This window comes from Antechinus flavipes, chromosome 4 (assembly GCF_016432865.1).
Source record: "Antechinus flavipes isolate AdamAnt ecotype Samford, QLD, Australia chromosome 4, AdamAnt_v2, whole genome shotgun sequence".
Classification (NCBI taxonomy): Eukaryota; Metazoa; Chordata; class Mammalia; order Dasyuromorphia; family Dasyuridae; genus Antechinus; species Antechinus flavipes.
In genome coordinates, this window is record NC_067401.1 from 376,722,505 (window position 1) to 376,743,708 (window position 21,204).

The 21,204-nt window shown below is 35.6% G+C and overlaps 1 protein-coding gene across 1 annotated transcript in view; it reads right to left on the minus strand.

The window, feature by feature from the left end:
* Positions 1–21,204, minus strand: part of HHAT (hedgehog acyltransferase) — a 478,276-nt gene that overhangs the window by 363,097 nt on the left and 93,975 nt on the right. Inside the window, exon 6 of the mRNA XM_051998448.1 lies at positions 20,195–20,366. Within this exon, the coding sequence (XP_051854408.1) occupies positions 20,195–20,366 (172 nt within the window). The remainder of the gene's footprint in view (positions 1–20,194; positions 20,367–21,204) is intronic.

Genomic DNA, 21,204 nt, shown 5'->3' on the forward strand with positions numbered 1-21,204 from the left:
TTTTAGGACAAAACTGCAAAAAAAAAAAACCCACTAAAAATAATACAATTATAATGTATCACTAGCTCAACAAACTTATTTATATATGACAGGCCCTAATATAAACAGGAACATGGTAAGATGGAAGTTCTGTTTCTGGACTGATAAGGTCTAAGGTCAAATTCCATCTGTGATATTTAACTTGGGCAAATCATTTAACCTCCTTGGGTCTGGATTTGTATAATCGGGTAGCTGGGTGATACAGTAGACAACTAGTACTATACTTGGACTCAACAAGATCTGAATTTAAATCCTACCTCAGATATTTACTAGCTATGTGATCTTGGGGATGTCATTTAATTGCCTTCTGCTTCAACTTCCTTATCCGCAAAATGGAGTAATAACACCCACCTCCCAGGGTTCTTGTGAGAACCAAATGAGGCAACATTTGTAAGCACTCAGGAAAGTGTCTGGCACATAGTAGGTACTTCATAAATATTAGTTATTATAATTTTACTCTCCTGCTATGAAATTCAAATGAGATAATATAGATAAAACTATATTGCAATGAAGTACTATATCATCATCAATATCTATAAAATTAAGAGATTAGATTATTTTGTCTCTAAGTTTCCTTCCATCTCTAGATCTATGAAATGTACCAGCAAAAGAACATGCTTCCAATCTGTTGATCACTGATGGTTTTTAGTCAAAGCAACTTAGATTTACAATACACAACCTCATTGTGGTTGACTCTACACAAGGTATAAACGTTTAACACATGGGAATTCTTTCCCTCATTGGACCCTAGCTAGCTAACGCAGATTCCAGGTTCTTTGTAAATCAGAATCTTCTCCAAACCATACATAGCTCATTAATTTCATTAACCCAAACACCTGTTTACTTATACTAGTAAGCCAAAGGACACATGGTTTACAACAAAAGCATTTACATAGCAATTGTAATAACAGTAAAGAGGACATTCCTCCCATAAACCTTAAGCCTATTCTCCCACAAATACAAAGACATATACACACATATACACACACTCATTCATTTTCTCTCTGTCTCTGTCTCTCTGTCTCTCTTTCTCTCTCTTTGGAAAGAGGACTTATATAGGAGTCACACCTGGAGTGCTTTAGGACACTGAGTAAAGGAGTATACATGCACACACTGGGAGTTGGTTATGCAATATATTATGGAGATTTGAGGATTTGATCTAGCAGAAGAATATGATAGCATCACAAAGAACACTTAGGACATCATTATACTTCTGTGCTCTGCAGATAACCTTCCTATGTTTATGTATCTTCCATTCCGTGGACATATATGTTCCCTATATTTGCATGCCCCATGCATGTAAAACCACTCTTTCCAATAAGTGCATGTGTCTCTATAGAAAGGTGAGATCCAGGTACATACAAGAAGCATTCTCTTCCTAAGCTATTTCACAAATACCTTTGTTGTAAACTGTGTTTTCTGGCTAGCTAGTAAAACTAAAGCACGTAGACAATGACTTATGAACTATATTTGGGGAGGATTAATTAACCACTGAGTACATAGGAACCTTGAGGTAGCTAACTAGGAACCCCTACATGTGTTTCATTGATTGCCACAAGCAAATAGGACAATAACAAGGAATCACTTCTCATGGATACTGTGGAAAGAAATGAAGTATGAGCTTTACTGTCCAGAATGGACCATATAGCCTATGAAGCCCCTTCCAATTCATGAGACATTAGTAGGATCTTAGGTTCCTGAGGTAAAGTCAAGTTATAAAGATGAACCAAGAAAAAAAGACAAAAAGCTTTTCTATGGTTCACATTAAACTTTATGTTTTTATAGAATTTAAAAGTCACAAAATTCAGGGTTATAAATGTCAGTCTATTCAGCAGCTAAAACCACATATCAGACTGCTAAGCAACAGAAACAACTAGAGAAAAGAAATGATTCAGCTCCATTACAAGATCCCATCTTTGGGTTTTTATATGTTTGAGTACACACACACACACACACACACACACACACGTGCACACACACACACTTTACAAAGAGAAGAGAAATAGATTGTGTCAACCTTGATCAAAAACAAATGAGCAAAAAGTCACAGAAGTTATGCCACTGCTATTAACTTTAAAACTGCCAAAGAATTCACACAGCTTAATCATAATCACAGTTAACTCTGAAAAAAAAATTTAAATTTAAAAATTAAAAATTAAATTAATTAATTAAAAATTAATTTTTTTTTAAAAAAAGAAGACCAAAGAGATAACAGTGATCATAAGCATAAAGCTTTATTCTGTTCAAGGAAGGAAACTAGACACATATGTCAGGGCCTCCTCTAATAGAAGACACACTTTAATATAGGCAAATCTCAATACTTATACAATGACTATGTAGTGAGCTGTAGTCCTGACCATGAGGGGTGATAATAATAAACTAAGTTTGATTCTTAGTGGACTTTATCACCAAACATGGCTAATACTAGTGCTTTTCTGAGCTCAGAGATCACCTGGGACTGGGTGAAACAATTCTTGGAGATTGCTATGGCTGAATTCATCTAAAGAATGAGCACAAAAGATTGTTGTTACATCAAACTCAGGACACAGGCTTGCTTCCTGGGCTTTAGCTCTGGAAAATAGGGTATCTCCTAACAGTAAATAGAAAGAGGTAAAATGAGAGGGATGGTCTTGGCATAGGGATCCTTACAGTAGCAGTTAGATAAAAGCCAGAAATGAGAAATCATAAGTGCAAAATCCTAAGTTGGAATCAGGCTCTTGGTCACCCAGATACTTTTAGTCCCACCCTTAAGGGCCAGGTAGGTGATGATACTTTAAAGTCACAATGGTAATACAAGGATTATGAAGATTGATTTGGATGTGACAAATCCCTTAGGAGGACACTATATGAAGTCAGTCATTTCAAAAGTGAGTAAACTAGCTAAATGGTTTGGCCCTTTAAGAGTCAAGATTTACCTACTCTCCAGATTGTGATATTAACAAAATATTTTGCTCCCTGGACTAAATGTGAATAAGCCTTTGTCAATTTCACATTTAAATTCAAAGCTGATCCTGACAAAAAGCTTCTTTTCAAAGGAAACAGAAAGATAAGGAACTCTATTGATTCTATAAGTGGGATCCCACACAACTCTGGAAGTCTGTATTACTCCAGGTCCAAGATGGGCTATTTGGAGATAACTATAGTTCCCAAAATATGGCTCAAGCCCAATCCCTAGTTCACTATCAGCAAACAAGGCAAGACTTAAAAATTAAATAGTAATGCATTTAATTCGGACAAAATAGCAAGAAATATAACAATGAGAAATAAATTCATAAGATCATTCTCTGTCCTTCAGTGCACACACACACACACACACACACACACACACACACACACACACACACAAAGAGAAGAACAATTTCCTGCAAATTTCTATTCTGACAGGAAAAGGACTATCACTTCAGACAATTCATGATCCTAAGGTTATATTCAAATACATATCACAGTTCTATCTCTAAAGGCTGAAAGAAATTTCAGAACTCAAATGGATCAGCTAATAAACCAGACTGCTAAGAAGGACAATACTCTACAACTTCTAATCCCCCAACTCCCCCATCATATGTTTAATAATCTTATTTTAAAACCTTCAGGAACTTGTTGAGTCAACCCATTCTATTTTTGAATAACTTAAATACCAGGAATTTTTTTTTTAATTGAACTGAAATTTTTCTCTATTCAACTATCACTCCTATCGGGTCAGACAAAACTAATCTAATTCTTATTCTACATGAATAATTGCAAGTAATTAAAGTAATCTATCTAGTTCCTCTTAAGTATTTTCCATTTCAAGAGAAGTATTCCTAGGTCCTACAATTTATTCTGTCACAGCATTGTCTCTAGTCCCTTCATTATCCTGCTCAGCCTCCTCTAAGCTCCATTTTGCCAATGTTCTTCCTTTAAAATGATGACCAGAATGAACACAAAACAGAAATGAACATGAAACACACGTATTCTGACCAGGGCAGAGTACAGTGAAATCATTACTTCCTTCTTTCAGGACATCATGATCTCTCTTGACTTTGCCTAGAACAGTACAGGCTTTTCTATTTTTCAGGTGAAAGTGCTGACTCATTCTGATGCAGTATTCCATTAACCTCCCCCATCTTCTACCCCTGATCTTTTCTCACATCAAATGTTGTCTAGTAACATCTTGACCAACTGTTTTTCAGACATCTTATATTGGATGTTCCCATTCAATATTTTAAAAAGAATTCACTCCCTCCCCCAAAAAAACTTACTCTCTTCCAAACTTCCCTGTTATTGTTGAGGGCACACGACTCTCCCAGTCACTCAGGACTGAAACATCTGTGTCATCTTCTATTCTTGACTGACATACACTCCTCCACATATCTAATCTGTTATCAAATCTTGACATTTCTATTTTACAAATAGAAATCTCTAAGTCCAACTTCTCTCAACTGAAATTATATCTGTACAGTGCTTAGCATAGTGCCTGGCACATAGTAGGCACTCAGTAAATGTTTTATTCTCCCACACACACTTCTTTCTCTTCTACTTCCTTTACTAATTAATATAATTTAATCCTAGTTTGGATGCTGTTCATCTCTCTACTGGACTAGTGCAACATACTTCTAAATGATCTCCCTGCCTCAAGTCTCTCTACACTCCAAACTCTCTTTCACACAGGTACCAAGGTAATTTTTTAAAGTATAGATCTATTTCTGTCACTCCTTGTTCAGTGAGCTCTAGTGGCTCTCTATTACCTCCAAGATCAAATATATTTTTTTCTATTTATCATTTAGGGGTCTTCATGACCTCTCCCTTTCTTATCTTTCTAGTCTTCTAGATGGAACAATGGTAGAGCCCTCCAGTCAAGAATACTTAACACTTGGCATTGGTCAAGTCAATTAAACTCCATTTGCTCCAGTTTCCTCATCTATAAAATTAGAATAACAGCATCTACCTCCTAAGGTGTTTGTGAGGATCAAATGAGGTAACAATCATAAAGCACTCAGTGCACTCCCTGGCACATAGTAGATTCTTAATAAATGTTGGCTATTATGAATATGATTATGATTATTATTTTATTCTCATCCACACACATTATGTTCTATCAACTCAGATCTACTTGCTGTCTCTTGAATATAATACTCCAGTTCTCATCTCCTCACCCTTGAACTGATTGTCCCCCAAATCTACTATTCTCTCCTTCATTTCTATGTCTTGGTTTCCCTGGCTCCCTTCAAATTCCAAATATCCTTTTTATATACTGTGTTTGTACACAGTTGTTTAGAAGTTGTCTCCCCAGTTAGACTATGAGGTCCTTAAGACCAAAGACTAAATTTTTTCTTTTCTTTGTATTCTTTCTATTTCCAGCTTACCTGGCAAATATTATATATTTAATGTTGACTTGATTGCTCTTATTATTGTCCTTGATGCAGGCACAAGAAGGGAAATGGAGAAATATAGAATATATTCTTTATGGTCACACAATTGACCAAAAGATGTAAAAAAAGATATCATTCCACTGTTCTTTCTTGTTATTGTTTGCTTCAGATCTGTAATTTCATCAGTCAAGGAAACTCTCAGTTTATAAACTCTTTCCATCAATGTCAAGCAGCAACAAATCAAGTAATTTATGGACTTAGAGAGTTGCCTGGAGCATTGAGAGTTTAAGTAACTTTTCCATGATCACACAGCAAATAAGTGTCAGGTGAAAATTTGAACCCAGGGCTTTGTGGCTCCAGGGCTAGCCTTCTACCCACCACACTTCATTGCTTCATTAGTGTTCACTGAGTTTACAAATCACTTGTTTTGATAGAACAATATGCCACTTGAAAGACTTTTTCAACAAGAGATCTTCTATGAAAATGTTAATACAAAACAAAACTTCTTGAAAAATACTACAAAGAAAAGTATAACTATGGATCTATATCCTAATCTTTCCTAATCTCTCTAAATCTTAATGCCCTTCACTATTCCATAACCAAAACTACTTTGCATGAAATCCATATTTATATATAATACATAATATACAAGATATATACATATGTATATAAGTATGTACACATATGCAAGTTGCTTCCCTCTAGTAGAATATAAGCTCCCTGAAGAGATTTCATGTTTGTCTTAGTAGTATCTGACACTCATTATCAGAGGAACTCATTGCATACTTGTTAAATTAAACTGCATATGCTTGGAATCAGGAAAACTTCAAGTTCAAATCCTGTCTCTGATGCTAGCTTGTGAATACACATACACACACACAAGCTTGAGTAAGTCACTTAACCTTTTTTTTGTCTTAGTTTCTTCATCTGTAAAATGGGAAGAGGAAGTAATACCTATCTCCCAAAATTGTTGTGTAGTTAGAAGAGATAATTATTATAAAGTATTTAGCACAGCTCCTGGAACATAATAAGTGCTTATTATCATTATTAGATATTAATATCAAGCAAGCAAGACATAGGCTTCCCAAAAATGTTGGCCATTTTCACAAAGCATGTCTACCTCAGAGTCCAAGTGGAAAAGGCATTCCCTAAAGATGGTAAAGTTCTCCAGATGCTTTGTTTTTATATGACATTGTGTCACTTATGTCAGTTCTCGAGAATAATTATCATTCTGAAAAGTTTAGTCCAACCATTCACCAAGAACAACAACAACAAAAAAGCAGATATGAAGAATGCCTGTTGTGTAGGATAGCTTCTACTACAAAGTTGGAATGGCCACCAACAGAACCAATCCATTATTACATATATCTCAGACATGTTCATAGACAATGAAGTGGGATCAAAACTGAATAGAAGTAGAAAAGACTGACTTGCTTTTAGGTAACTGTATAGTATTCTTAATGAACTCAAACTTCTCTCTGAAACAAAGACATTTATTACAGCAATAATCTTTCAATAAAGGATAGCAACACAGTCTCCAAAGAATCAAACTTGCTAATTATCCAAAAGGCAACAGTAAGACAAAAGATGAACATGAGGCTGTAACATATTACCAGTAAGGATAGGTTTTACCTGCACAGGAAGTAACATGAACGAAATGTTATTGGAAAAGCGAGTTAGCCAGTTTTATAAGGGGAGCAAGAAATAACCAATTAATGAACTACAGAATGAAATAAGCAGAACCAGGAAAGGGTTGTTATTTACATAATGATCACAAGGAACTTCTCCATCCAGCAAAATCAATTCAATCCTAGAATTCAACACTAATCCTCTCCTGCCCTAGAGCCTCTGCCTCACTCAATGTGATTGGAGTTTGGAACCAGATACCTAGACTAGCTATATCTTCACTTCTTACCTCTTCTGGACTTACTCATAATGCCTTTGTCCTCATTTTCCTTCATCCTCTCCCCTTTAGTTTCCCTTTACATGTTGCTTTCCCCTATTAGATTGTAAACTTCTTAAGGGCGAGGACTGATTTTTGCTTTTCTTTGTATTCCCAGCATTTAGCACTGTGCCTTGCACATAGTAGTTATCTGACTGATAATATAAAGCAAAAGAATTCTGGAAATGTGGTGTGTGTGTGTCTGTGTTTGTGTGTGTGTGTGTGTGTGTGTGTGTGTGTGTGTGTGAGAGAGATCTGTGTATCTGTGTGCACCCATGCACGTGTGAATATTTGTGTTTGTGTGTGTACGTATGTGTGTATACATACGTACACACAAATATATAATACTTCTTGTAGTGGCAAAGAATTGGAAACCAAGCAGTGCTCATCAATGGGGAATGGCTAAACAATGTGACATATTAATGTCATGGAATACTATTGTACCTAAAGAAATAATGAGAGAAATGGTTTCAAAGAAACTTGGGAAGACTTTTAATGAATGGATGTAAAATAAAATGAGCAGAGAGGGAGAACAAATTATACAAAACATCAATGTCATAAAAACAAACAATTTTGAAAGACTCAAGAATTATCACTGATGATTTTTATTCGGGGGGGAGGAGAAGAATCAAAGTCTGACAACTAAAAAAAGAAAATTAATTGAAAAAAAAAGAAAAACAAAAAAAGGAAGAAAATGGCATAAACAAATCCTTTAAAAGAACACAAAAGAAAGCAAAGTTCAAAAGGGGACACCAAAAGGGCAATTTTGTTAACTATCACATTATATTTTACATTTACTTAAAAAAAACCCAGAAGTCAATCGTTTTAAACACAATCCCCCTCCCCCCTCTTCTTTATACAGGAAATGTTCATATTTGTTGATGATTGTTAAGCTCATAGTAAACAAAAAAAGTGCACTTTTAAAAAAATAACCAGTGGCAGTCCCATGAAATTTATTACTACTCACAAATTACTGAAAGGAAAGAAACATTTATTAAGATACTATTATACCTCAGACATTGTGCTAAGCATTTTACAAATATTACCTTAATTGATCAAGCTCAAAAGAGCTTATAATGCCGGAGAAACTGAGGCAAGATAGAGATTAGAGAGTTTTAATATTTTATTGGAAAGCCTAGATTAATTGGCTGGATTGGACTCCCATCTCAAAGAATCCAACATTGAATGTGAGATTCCAGGGATTCTTTAGAGTATTTTAGTGATAAGGGAAACAAAGATAGAAGGCAGAGAGCAATGGTGAATGGGAACTTTTCAGAATGGACCATAAATTCAGTTCTAACAGATTGGGGGTGAGGACCATAAATTCTGATAACTTGGAAGGACCTAGGAGTCAGGATGTCTGAAACAGAAAATATGCTTACTTATCTCTAAATAACCTATCTACACTTTGTTAATGGTCAGGACTCCCAGCCCTATTATCAGTTCTAATGGTAAGGAAAGAGGGTTACAACCAGGGGGATTGAGGCAGAACAATTCAGGGAAACTGAGATAGAACAATTAAAGGAAACTGTAGCATAACAAGCTAAAGATAGGCTACCAATACATTGGATGTCTTTTTCATGCAGGATTTATAAAAGAGCAAGTACATGAAACAACAAAGATACACTCACATTGATGAGATCACAAATCCATTGAACTTTTACTGTAGTGATCTGAATATAGTATAACATCATATTATTGTTCTTGTTGTGCAGTCCTTTGTCATGTCTGATTTCATGATTCCATTTGATGTTTCCTTGGCAAAGATATTAGGTGGTTTGCCATTTCCTTCTATAGTTGATTTTACAGATAAGGAAACTGAGGCAACAAGGTCATATGTGACTTCCCCAGGGTCACCTAGCTAAGTAAGTATCTTAGGCCAAATTTGAACTTAGTATTTCCTGACTCTAGAATTGGTGCTTTCTCTACTATGCTAACCAACTGCCATAATATCACAACCACAATGTAATTATAAATCCTATCCTGTCTCAAAGACACTTTGTAAAATTTGTCTCCTCAAATTAAATTCTCTTGTCCACATGATATAACATGAACAGAAGAGAGGTGGTTTCTTCAGCCTTTTTAAATGCTACCCTAGGCTATGGACTAACCTATACTTTGTATATACGTAGCTATCATTTTGGTATTGGGAGAAATAAGACTACTTTCTGTAGTTAATTGAAAAATTCCTCTTGCCCTCCATACCTATTTGAAGCAAGACCTTTTGTCATGATTGTTTAGTCTCATAGCTAATGTATACTATTTTAGTCACTAGGAATTCCTTTTCTTAAAAGTTTAATTTATATGTGATGGACTTACCAACTTTTTTCTGATGTAATAAACCTATATCTTGAATGCCTTTGGATGGCAACAATGACATTCCTGCTAGGACCTAATACAAACAAAAACAGTTTAAGGCTGAGTAGAGTGCTCAAGCAGAAATCCAATTACTAGACAAATACTTTCGAATTAAATCTAATGAACTATTTCCTTCTCCTCCTCCCCCCACTGAAGTTGCAGATAACTACTCACACTTCTCTTGCTATGTTGTGGTCTTTGAGCATTGTGTTTTTATTCTAGTTTTATCATGAAGGGAAATTGTTAGTTTGAATAAAGCCTTGGGTCTCAATTAGATCTGTTATTACACAAATACTGGAATGGGGATTTATTGGGTTCCACTTATTCACACCAGCTATGAAATGCTACAAGAATACAATTTATGTATTTCTGAAAGCTACTTTCTCTCACCTGTCATAATGACTTTTCAAGATGACCTTTAGTCAAAGAGGGGTAAGAGTGCAAGTAGAGAAGGTCAAAAAGAATGAAAGAACTGTATATATAGCCCTATTCGATTAATTTCTTATTAATTGCTCCCTGATTAGCTAGCCCAAATTTAGTCTTTGATCATGTTAGGGTGGGTGTGTGTATGTGTGTGTGTGTGTGTGTGTGTGTGTGTGTGTGTGTGTGTGGACAAAGAAGATAGCATCTTGAAAGGATACCCTGGACAATATATGTCTGATCCACCCATCTGTGCTTAGTTTACATCCCATCTCTGATAGTTATGTCAATGAGATCTTGGGCAAAATGTTTCATTCTGTGTCTCAATAAAAATAAAGGGATTGGGTTCAATGATCACCAATGGTTCTGCCAGTCTCTAAATATATACTTCTCTGAGCTTCATGCAAGCACAATTTGTCCTGAAGCCAGTGACTCTCAGGTATTCTCTGGGCAAATGTACTGAGTTATCACCTTTATCTACTCCACACCTATTGGAGTAAGAGAAGGCAATCAGCTCTTTGTATTAACCTAGTGGCCATGCAACTCTCTGAACAATCTTAAATAGTTTGTCTTATCTTCCTGAAGATTTTTAAGGACAGAAAAAAAAAATCATTCTCAGTATAGTTATACCATCACACTGTTCATATTCCAGAAAAATGTAGATTGTTTTGTTTGTGCTATTGTAAGCATATCCCTAGTGCTTAGCATTGTGCCTTGCATGTGTTATATACTTCAAATTATATTTTATTTCAATAATTTTATTTAGTTATTCATTTATTAAAGAAATTGAATCTGCCCAATTAAAATCTTGTATCACCATTTACATCCATTTCCTTGCTTGGTCTTATACAAATCTGAAGAATAGCCAGCTAGCTTTGGGGTCCTAAAAGTCCTTCCTATAGGATAGATAATAGCAAAAGTTAAAACACTTCTTAGTTTTCTCCTTTCCAGACAGAAAAATCCTTAATCCCTCTCACTTCTCCTCAGAAACCCAATTTGCCATCATTCGAATCATTTTTAGTCCATTTTCTGAAGTCATCATCCAGCTTCTCCAAGCTGTGGCACAAACTGGACAATCTATTTTGAAGGGGTTTTGTCTAAGACATCAAAAGGTGGGTTTTCTGTGGAGGGCTGAGCGACTGCAATGTCACCTTAGGCAGGAACAGCTAAATGACTGGTAAGATAATGACATGGGATCTGGAGTGGTTGCCACCCTTTCCTCCCCCAAGTATTCAATGTGTAAGTCTACCAGCTTTGTCCTCAAGTGTTGCTTCTCTGTTTGGGAGACTGGGCTCTGAGTTTCACTGGAAATTGATTCAGGGAGTGGGAGAGTAAGGACAATCAACATTTCCCTAACTGAGAAGGAATAAAAATAAACTAGAAGAAATTTTATTTTGAAGTCTCTAGGAGAGTACTAAAAGACTGAAAGAAAAACAAATGCAACCCTGTTGCCATGGCACTCTTAATGTCCTCTTAATTACAGACAGTAGAGCACACATTAACTCCAGCAGACAGGCCAGTTTTACTGCTACTTTTTTTAAGTTTTAAAAGGATTTAATATCATCCACACAGAATTTATGAGCATTCTTCTCTTCTAAACAACTACTCTATATGAAGCCCCCCAATAAAGAATCCTGTTTTCCCATCTATCTAAATTACCTATGCATTCACAATTTTTGAAGTAATAAGGTATTAAATTCAATTGAACTGGACAAACATTTATTAAGTGCCTGTTGAGTGCAGGAAACTGTCAGGAGATGAGAAAGAAATAACATTTGGGTAATACATATTTCCCATCTTCATTAAACAAAATCATGAATCATAGAGTTTGGGAAAATAGAAACAGGTAACTATAGCTTATAATCTTATAAGTAAAGCACATTAGAGAGCTGATCAAAGGAAGTATTCTGTGAGATACAAATTAAAAAGTTATTACTGACAAGGGAAATAAAGGTAGGCTTCATGAAAGGGATGAAAGGCATATGAGCTTGATTTAAAGGAAAGGGGGATTGGGGGAAGAGAGAGACAGAGACAAAGAGAGAAGGAAGGAGGGAGAGAGAGAGAGAAGAAAAAAAAAACATTTTGAGCCTAAGAAAATAAGGAACAGCAAAATAAAAGACATGGAATTGTAATATAGGATATGTTCATGGCACAGAGAAAATGGTAGGGAATACTATTAAAGTAGGTGGATGGGCTAGGAAGAAGGAGATTAAGTATAAGAAGATTGGAAGTATAGGAGGGAACTAAGTTATGAAGAGTTAAACACCAGAGGATTTTATATTTGATCCCAAAGGAGCTACTGGAGCCATTGGAGTTAATTTAATTAGAGACATGGGGAGAAACATAGTCATGCCTACATTTTAGGAAGATTATTTTGACAGCTAAATAGAGAGTGTATTAGAGTTGAAAGAAACTTGAAGCAAGGAGACCAAAGCTATTTTATTAGGGCAAGCGTAAGGTGAGAAGTCTGCAGTAGAGTAGTGCTATCTTAAAGGAGAAAAAAAGGGTAGAAGAATTCAGTTTAGGATATGTTGAGTTTAAGATATCTATGGGACATTCAGTTTGAGATGTATAAGAGGAAACTATGGACACAAAACTAAAGCTCAGGAGAGAGGCTAGAGTTGTATAAATAGATTTGAGGATCACTGGTGTAGAGATTATAATTGAATCCATAGTAACTAATAGGATCACTCAGCAAAACAGTATAGAGGAAGAAGAGAAGAAAGAGAGCTCAGCACAGAACTTTGGGAAATTCTTCCATGTTTAGCAAATGTAGCCTAGATTTAAATTCAGAAAAGGAAACTGATGAATGCTCAGACAGGTAAGGGGAAAACTAGGAGGGAACGAAATTATAGAAATCTAGAGAGAAGACAATACCAAGAAGAAAATGATGATCAATAGTATAAAAGGGGTCAGAAGAGTCAATAAGGATGAAGATTGAAAAAAAGGCCATTAGATTTGGGAATTAAGAGATCATTGGCAATTTTGAAGAAGGGAATTTCAGTTTAATGATGACATTGAAAACCAGAGTACAAAGAGTTAAAAAGAGAGTGAAAGGAAAGGAAATAGAAGCACATACTGGAGATGACCTTTTTAAGGAGCTTAGCCAAAAAAAGAAAAGAGAGTTATAAGATAATATAGTTGGTGAGGATAATTGGATCAAGTAAAGTGTTTTTATTGAGGTTGGGCAGCATGTGGGCAGGTGTGTAGACAGCAAGGAAGCAACAAGCAGAAAGGAAGAGATTCAATATTAGTAGAAGAATTTTATAGGAAGAGAGAGAATAATCTACTGGATAAGATGGGATAGAAAAGGTTCATTTGTTCTTTTAGAAGGGTTTGTCTTGCCAAGAAGAATGGTATATGAGACAGAGGGGAGTAGATAGTGACAGAACACATCAGATTAACATGAAATAAGGAGTTAAAGTGAACAGAAAGCTCTCAGTGAATGGTTTCAACTTTTTCAGTGAAAAATGAAACAATATTCTCAACTGACTGAATGGGAAGAGGAGGAGTCATAAGAAGTTGGACCATGGATAAAAAAGATTAGGAAAATCCACTATAAGTGGTATAGTTAATAGGTAAAAGTGTTTAAAAGGATTGTCTTGATGCAGTGAGGAACCAGTTGAATTTCTATAACATAATTTTGTGATAGACCTAACAACAGTTTTGTTATTTCCAGCCCCATACTGCAGAACATGAAAAGAAGTAAAAGGGAGAATATGGTGGGAACAATCCAAAGCTGAGACTTAGCAGGGCAAGATCTGCAGAAGAGTAAGAGAACAAGAAACTAGAAAGAAGAGAGTATTGAAAGGATCAAGATAGAAAGAGAGAAGAATGTGGCTAAGGCAAGGATAATAGCTTAAGAAAGAACTGAGGGATGAAGGAACTGGATGTTACCTGAAAGACAAAGAACAGAGATAGAGACAATAAAACAAAGGGAAAGGTGGAATGACAAGAGACTACTGTGAGATAAAGGAATTTTAGAATTCACAAATATGGAAATGGTGTAAATTGGGGTGATGACAAAATCAAGGGTCTCTGTAGTTGTGGTAAAGTAGAGTAGGTCATAGGAAATAAGTTGAGGAAGTGGGAAATTAGGTTATTTGAGAGTAATAGAAATATATATGTTGAAGTCCACTAAAAAGAGGGCATGAGTTAGGGTGGAGAGGAACAGTGAGAACCAGGAATCGGAGAAAGGAAAATGTCCTGAATCAGTAGAAAACAACTACCAAAATCTGTATTGAGTAAAAACATGGATTGAATGAACTTCAAAATAAATAATGTTACTAAATAATGATAGTAGAAGGAGAGTTTGAAAGTGGCAATGGAGAGGAGATTCCAAAACCCCACAATGAGCAATAAGGATGTACCAGCAAAACAGCAAGCAATGTTAAAAAAGACTGGTCAAAGAAAGCTGTATGATCAGGAAGGAGCCAAGTCTCAGTGAGCATAAGAAGAAAGGCATGAGAAAAGAAAAGATCTAAGAAGAAAGTAAGTTTGTTTCACAAGGGGCAGCCATTCCAGAGAGCCTAGAAGAAGAGAGGGTAGTCTTAAATGGGAGAGTCAGGCTGAGGAAGATGGGAATAAGGAAGTGGGCAGAAGGATGGTGCAGAGTGAATTAAGCAAAACAAGGAGAATTCATACAATAACAACATTATAAAGAAAAGCAACTTTGTAAGACTTGAGAAATCAATGGCAATGCACAATTCCAGAGGACAAAGCACAATGAAGCATGCCAGCAATTTCCTGACAAGAAAATAAGCTCAAAATGCAGAACTAGACATACAGTATTAGACATGTTCAATGCAAAGATTTTGATTTGCTTGACTGCATGTTTGTTATAAGAGTTTTATTCTTCCTTTTTCTTGTTGTTCAACTAGGTAAAGAAGTGAAAGGGAAGAAAAACAGATGCTTATTAATTGAAAAAATAATGCAAATAAATTATGAAAAATGAAGAGGAACATTAGATGGCCTCAGAGGAGTTTTCCAGTTCTAAATCTATATCCTGTCTCATTTGAAGTAACCTCATAAGTTTAACTATCATCTTTACGCAAATAACTCAAAATTATATAATGCATGTAATGTGTGTATATCTGTATATGTTTATGTTTTCAGTTCTAGTTTCTCCTCTGAGCTTCAGTTCTATTGGATATTTCAAACCATATGTACTGTTTCTGGGACAAATTACCAAGTCTAAAACTGAACTAATTATCTTTCCCTAAGTTCTTCCCTTTTCCAAACTTCCTGTTTCTGTAAAAAAACATCATGCTTCTAGTCTCTCACATTTGTAACCTCAGAATTATGTCCTATTCTTTCCCCTTCTTCCTCCCCATATAAGCAATCAATGGCTCATCTTATTATTTCTACTTTACTACATTTCTTATATTTGACCCCTTTTCCTTGCTCACAAAGCTACTGCTTTAGTTCAATCCTTCTTCCTCTTTCACCTAGACTGCTGAAATACTCTTAATTGGTCTCCCTATCTAATTTTCACCATTTCAATTCATCCTACACACTGCTACCCATATAATTTTCCTTATATACTGATCTTACCACATGATTTTCTTATTCAATCAACTCTAGTGGTTCCCTATTGCCTGTAAATTAAAAAAGTAAATTCTTTTTTTTAGCTTTTAAAACTTTTTACTACCTGGCCCTAACTCTTTCCAGACTCACTGGACATTATTCTTCTCTCACACTCCTTGCTCTAAATAACCTTGTCTTCTCTCTCTTTCTCACAAATGAAACTTTTAACACCACCTTGGAGACCTTCTCACATGCCACACTGACCATCTCACATGCCTGAAATGTATTTCCTCTATACTTCTGCATGTGTCTTCTTTTAAGATACAGATCAAGTATCACCTTACATAAGAAATCTTTCTGATGTCCCCAACTGTTAGTAGCTTCCCTCCCAAATTACCTTGTATTAACTACTTTATATATATTTGTGTTTATTCTCTTTATATTTTGTTGTATATAATGCATATGTGCACTGTGTATATATCTGTATGTACACACACACACACACACACACACACACACACATTTGTGCAAGTTTGCTCCCTTCTCCAATAAAATTTAAATTCCTTGAGTATCAAATTATTTCACCTTTTGTAGTTGCATACCAAGAGCCTACATAGTGTCTGGCACATAGCAGGTTCCTAATATTCTTTGATTGACTGATTCTTCTTCACTTGGGAATCTTCAGTGATTCCATAGTTTCTATGATTATTTCTATGTAGATGATTCCCAAAGCTCTCTTTCTAATGTAATGCTGGAGAAAATGAAGCAAGATAGAGATTAGAGTTTTAATATTTTATTTATTGGAGAGCTTAGTTGATTGACTGGACAGGACTCTCATCTCAAAATATCCAGTGGTGAATGCGAGACTCCCAGGGTTTTTTATAGGACTCTAGTAAGAAGAGAAACAAAGGCAGGAGGCAAGAGCCAGAATTTTCAGGGATGGACCATAAATTCGGTTCTAGCAGGATGGGGGTGAAAACTATAAATTTTTACTAACTAGGAGGCGAGAGTCAGAATGTCTGAATAAACAGAAATAAAGATGTCAATTAGGTACCTAAGATAGTCTTATCTTTTGGAATGCTTAGAGTGGGTAATACAGCCCTAATGGACAGGAAAAAAGGTGGGGTTTGCATACTGAGGGCAATGGAAATATAATTCAGGGAAACTAATGCAGGGAAACTGTGGTAGCACAGTTCAAGGAGACTATAGCATAACATTAACCCTGAACTCCAGTTTCACAGTTCTAATTGTTCAATGACTATTTACTGGCCATTCAAACTCATCATGTATTTTAGCAAGCTTACCCTCTTTTCCCAAAGTTGCCTCTTTTTTCTAACTTGCCTGTTGCTAATATTGATACCACTACTCTCCCAGTAAATCACACTTATAATCTTATATTACTCCCTTTCCTTCACCCAGTCCTATATCAATCAATTGCTAAATTCCATTTAACTCCTAGATAATTCAAATTCCCTTCCTTTCCATTCTTATCGTCACCTATCTAATTTAGGCCCTCTTTACCTCTCACCTGGACAGTCCTCTCTCTATAAATCTCTATCTTCATAACCCCTAATCCCACTCCAAACAATGCTGCTAAAGAATTAATTTTTAAATCATTAAAAATTAAATGAATTAATTTTCCTAATTCATATATCTAATAATATCACTCCACTGCTAACCCTAAATTTCCCATACCACTCAATTGCCTACCAAATAAAATACACAACCCTTCAAGAATTTAACAAATAATTTAACAATTAACCACTGAAAAATTCTAAGAACTATGGATTTGGAGCTCCTCACTGCATTTACAAGGTTCATTTCAGCTCTTTTGGAGAATCAAGCAAGCAATTATCAGCCTCAATTCCCTTCTCCTTCCTGACTCTTTATTACTAGATGATGCAAGTACCATCAATTAAAAAAAAAGACATTAAAGACAATAAAACCATGTAAATAACAAGTGAGAATTATGTAAATGAATCCTTCTCAATCACCACATATAAATGGATGCACTGCTAAAGGCTGAAAGAGTATTATATTCTTTGTTACTGTTCAGTAGTTTTTCAGTCCTATCTGACTCTGAGACTCCATTTGAGGTTTTCTTGACAAAGATCCTGGAGTAGTTTGCCATTTTCTTCTGCAGCTCATTTTACTAATGAGAAAAGAGAGGCAAATTGGACTAAGTGACTTGCCCAGAGTCACACAACTAACAAGTGCCAGAGGCTAGTTTGAACTAGGGGAAGAAGTGCACCTAATCACTCTCTAATTCCCACTAACTCCTCCCACTCTCATCCACAGAAGGAAAATAATTACTTTAGAATTAAAGGGTCTGGTATATTAAGGTTCAGTGTCAACGCTCACTGACTCTGCAACTATCTCAATACCTCCTCTTTCAAAGACCACTAGAAGTGTACATAACCTTCTACAAGAAGATTTCCACATTGTGAAAGTGATCTCTTGCCTCCTGTGAGTTCTCAAAGTATTTTGTCAATAATTTTCTTATACAATTGCAATATTCTATTGTCTTACAGTCATCTTGTCCCTGTTTTACCTTTGCTATAACATCTTTGAAGGCAAGAAACCTGTATCATTCTTCTTTATATTTCTCCCTCTACTTCACATGGAGCTTTGCTCAGAATAGAAGTTTAATAAATATCGCATCTTCCATAGGTACCAAAATATTTATAGTAGCACTTTTTTGTAGAGGCAAACAATTAGAAACAATTAGATGTCCATGCATTGGGAAATGGCTAAACAATTTTCAGTTTATGACTTTAACGGAATATTACTGGATTACAAGAAATGATAAATATAATAAATACAGAGATGCATGAGGAGATTTTTGTGAATTACTAGAAAGCAAAGTAGGCATAACCAGGAAAAGAGAACAGCAACCATATCTAGACTAATTAATTAGAAGGTTGTTACTTCAAAAAAAGAGATACTAAAAAAATTCAGTATCTTTGAAAGACTTTGCCCTTCAAAACATATTCAACTAGCATCAGTCAGTAAGGACCTGTCATATACAACAGTCCTAGGCTAGGCTGGATGCAAATACAAATTAAAAAAATGAGAAACTTGTCTCTACCTTTCAGGAATTTGAACCCAGGTGCTCTTGGGCTGTCCTTTAGCAATTATTCCATGTTTTCTATGGCATATAGTAAGCCTTAAGAAATACTTGTTAAATTGAATATAAAGTGATCTTAAGGAGAAAAAAAACACCTGTATCTTAGGAACTCAGGAAAGCCTCCAAAAGGAGAAGACATTTAAACTGAGCCTTGAAGAAAGCTAGGAGATGCTGAAATGCTAAAAAAGTAAGATTACAGGCATTGGAGTTATCCCTAATTCAAAAGTATAGCTACAGAAATTTAGAACATATGCTTAAAGCATCTTTCTTCTTTAAAAAAAAAAGTATAAATGATAAGATAGAAAAATATCTGTAACTTGATGAAAGGTAACAGAATTATATTATTTCTCAAAGTAGGGTGATGTTTTATCTACTCAATAGGTAACACATTTCCCACCTGGGCTACAGCCTCAAGTTCAGGATATGGAACACAATCCAAGTGAACATTTGGATAACTTACTGACAGGTCCTAGAAGGAGAGGGAAAAAATGAAGCAAGTCCATCTGAATATCATCTTTTTGTATAAATTAAAAAGTGTAGGAAAGTTTGGATGTAATTTTAGTGTGAAAAATAAAGAAGGGTGAAAATTTTTCTCCACTGGTAGTTTTTAGGGGTAAACCCACTCAAAAGTATTAGGATAGTTTTAGGACTTACTGAAAAGAATTAGGATCCCCTCCCACTTTATCTCACCCCATATCCAACCCTAAGACATATCTCATTATGACTGGACTTTACAGATTGACCAACTCAAATGAAATACAGAACCTGTCCCAATAACTTTCTCACTTTCATCAGTTAGGTCAATAAAGGGTTTAGTTTGCTTCCAGAGACAATGTTGGTCACCCAAGCAGCTACAAATCATTACCTCATTTGATTAGAGCATGAAACTAATAAAGCCAAAAGTTTAGATTGTGACACCCCTATAAGTCTGCTAGCATGTCTCTGGTCTCTGGTCATATATCATATCTTTATAGGACTTGAGTGAAACATCTGAGAAATGTGTGCTGCTAGTCAGAAGACTCAGCAGATGAGTTAACATGCTGGATCTGTAATCAGGAAGATCTTTCAAATTCAGCCCCAGATCCTTACTGTTTAATCCTGGGCAAGTCATTGTTTGCCTCAGTTTTCTCACCTGTTAAATGAGCTGGAGAAAAAAAAACCTCAAACTATTCTAGTATCTTTGCCAAGAAAACGTCAAATGAGAAAAAGAAAAAGAAAAAAAATACAGATGGGGTCACAAAGAGTTAAACACAACTGGAAGAACTAAAACAAGTCACAAAATGGATGAAAAGAAAGTTATAGACAGGGGAGTCCTTGGTAATGGAAAAACTACACAATCACTTGGAAGTGTCAGTGATGTAAAAGAAAAAAATTAAGACATTATTTAAAAGAAAAAAATAAAACAAATGTCAACCAATAATTATTTTTACTTACCTAAGGCCCAAGAAGATACAGCTTCCAGAAGAAAACTACTACTATACAGAGCATGCATGTACATTAAATGAATCATCAGTTCAGCCAACCACCACCAGCAGAGAAGGCGACTTGCTCCCAAGACAAACATGCGGAGATTAATCTTGAGGGAATAAGATTCTTGATTCTTCATCTAAAAAAAGGAAATGAAAGAAGAAATTGGAGTATGCATTTTTAAAAGAGCATACCAAGCACTTTCTCTAATAACTTTTTTTCATTAAACATTCAGACAAGTGTTTTTATTGTTATTCCCAATAAAGACTCAAGGTTGCTCTGGGACTTTTCGATGAAATCAAATAAAAAACCCCTACAAATGGGGTTTAAAAACTTTGTACTAAAGTTAACCACAGCATCATATCAATGAACAATCATTGAGTAATTCCTATAGGCTATATCCAGGATGTATCTCTTCAGCTCCATACCACTCTCTCTCAAAATGCTACTATCTTTCATCTGTAAGAATACGCTTATTTTTGGTATCTTTGTGTCCCTGTACTGCTAAACCAAACCCTGAGAAAGGAAAAGCTGAGCCCAGAAGGTAGGAGCTGGACCTGGCACATACATGAAGATGTATCAATGCTATGTCTCTTTTGTTCTCCTCCAAGAGAGCTGAGTTCCTGATCTTCAGCTTGCTGAGGACAAATAAGCTAATAAATAATCACTCTAATTAAGAGAGATCAGAAAAAGCTTCCTGGAGAAAGTTGGATTTTAGCGGGGATGTAAAGCAAGCCAGGGAGCCCAGAAGGCAGAGATGAGGAAGAATATTCCAGGCTTGAGTGAAAACCAGTGAAAATGCAGAGCTGGGAAAGGGAATGTTTTGGTGGTTATTGTTGAGGAATGGCAAGGAAGCCAATGTCATGGGATCAAGTTGGGTAGAAGGATATAAGTTATAAGAAAACCAGAAAGGTGGATATGGAAAGGAACACTAAAAAGAATATTTTGTATTTGTAATCTGCCATTCTGGTGATGAT